We start from the raw sequence: 1,750 nt of genomic DNA, 5'->3' as shown, positions 1-1,750 counted from the left end.
ACCAGTCGTGCTCTTGCTGCCGTTGGTTCGAGTAATCACATCACTGGCGTGGAGAGCATGCCATCCCCGGTCCCATCCCCGGTTCCATCCAGCGAAGCCTTGCGCTTACGCAACCGCCGCAAAAGCATGTCTGCCGCATCACCGGCGCCGGCTCCAGCATCAGTGCGCGAGAAGGGATATAAACCCACTAGAACGCCGTCCCTGTCCTCGCCATCGCCTCTACAATCCAGTACCCTTCTTTCCGCCAAACGACAAAGCAGCATACCGGCACCTCCTCCGCCCGCCAAACCAAGCCAACAGCCTTCTGTCTTCATCCCCTCACCGCCAGCATCATCTCCAGGGTCTTCGCTGAGACGATCTTGGAGGTCTCTGTCATTGTCGCTGGTCTCCACTGCAAAGTCAGCACTACCTCTCGGCTTGTCGTCCCCTAGTCGTACAAAGTCTCCCGGTATCCTGGAAGGACAACGACGGTACGGGCGTTCTATTCACGAAGCAGGATTTGGGCATGACTACGATTCTGGCGACTTTGATTACTTGAACAACCACGATGGCAGCAACAGTCAGCTTATTTCACTTCCTCCTTCTATTGCCGCGACCATGGCTCGCTTTCGAATCAGTTCTGCGTCGTCTTCGTCTGTGAAAACACCAGTCTTGACACGAGAGCAGGAAGTGTTGCAACGATTTTTGATGGACTTCCAGTCCCGGTTTTGGTTCACCTATCGCAAGGATTTGGCGAGGATTGAGCCATCGTTCTATTCTTGCGACTCGGGATGGGGTTGCATGATGAGAACAGGCCAGAGTTTGTTGGCGCAGGGTTTCGTCCACATATTACTCGGAAGAGGTAAGCTGAACTACGATGGTGGTGTTTGAGGATTCTGTTACGTTAAACCTTGTATAACTGATGAGCGTTCCTATTTTCAATATTATAGAATGGAGGGTTCATCTGTCGCAAACGTTGTACACCCAACGACGCTACACGGAGATCCTGGACTGGTTCGTGGACGAGCCCGATCGACCGTATGGCATTCATCGGATCGCCAAGGCTGGATTGGCACTTGACAAGCGTATCGGCGAGTGGTTTGGTCCTGCGACTGTCGCACATGCTCTCAAGTAAGTTCTCCTCTGCTGCGATATAGCAACATGCACGGTACTCAGGACTTTTGATTTAACATATCTGGTCTTGCTTACCACTTATCTGTTGTAGGAGATTATCTCAGGACCATCAAGATTGTCCTGCGGCGATGCTAGTTCCTATGGATGGGACGCTCCATGTCTCTAACATCGTTCAGGCAGCTACTCATGTGCAGAGAGCATCATTGCACGGTGCAGTCAAGGACAAGGATAAGAACGGACCTGTGCCCTCATCTGAAGCAATGGAAGCAGAAGTGTCGGATGGACCTTGGAGACCGGTTTTAGTCATGATTCCGACGCGGTTTGGACTCGACAAGTTGACGGAGAAATACACCCATAATCTGAAGCAGCTTTTTAGGATACCGCAGTTCTTGGGAATTGCCGGAGGACGGCCAGGACGATCGTTGTATTTTGTAGCATGTCAAGGTATGGGCTGCCTCTGTCTTTAATGCCGTCGATCATTCTACCCTGCTCTGTCTGACATGCCCTGTTATTCATACATGTATAGGTGACGAGTTGTATTATTATGATCCGCATTTTGTAAAGCCGCGCGCGCAACCCGAAGAACTCGGTACTTGTCCCGTACCTGTAAGTATCCTGTACTCTTTCTTAATTATAT

The 1,750-nt window shown here is 51.0% G+C and overlaps 1 protein-coding gene across 1 annotated transcript; it reads left to right on the top strand.

The window, feature by feature from the left end:
- Positions 1 to 597: 597 nt before the first annotated feature.
- Positions 598 to 1,114, top strand: BC939DRAFT_403789 (peptidase C54; the record flags this gene model as incomplete). Its single annotated transcript, XM_051552767.1, has 2 exons — positions 598 to 841; positions 930 to 1,114. The coding sequence occupies 2 exons, from the start codon at positions 598 to 600 to the stop codon at positions 1,112 to 1,114; spliced, it is 429 nt and encodes a 142-aa protein (XP_051406510.1).
- Between the last annotated feature and the right edge of the window lie 636 nt (positions 1,115 to 1,750).

The sequence above is a fragment of the Gamsiella multidivaricata genome, assembly GCF_025024155.1.
Source record: "Gamsiella multidivaricata strain RSA 2152 chromosome Unknown BC939scaffold_125, whole genome shotgun sequence".
NCBI lineage: Eukaryota > Fungi > Mortierellomycota > Mortierellomycetes > Mortierellales > Mortierellaceae > Gamsiella > Gamsiella multidivaricata.
Note: the sequence above shows the minus strand (reverse complement) of the source record. Positions and strands in the feature narration are given on the sequence as shown.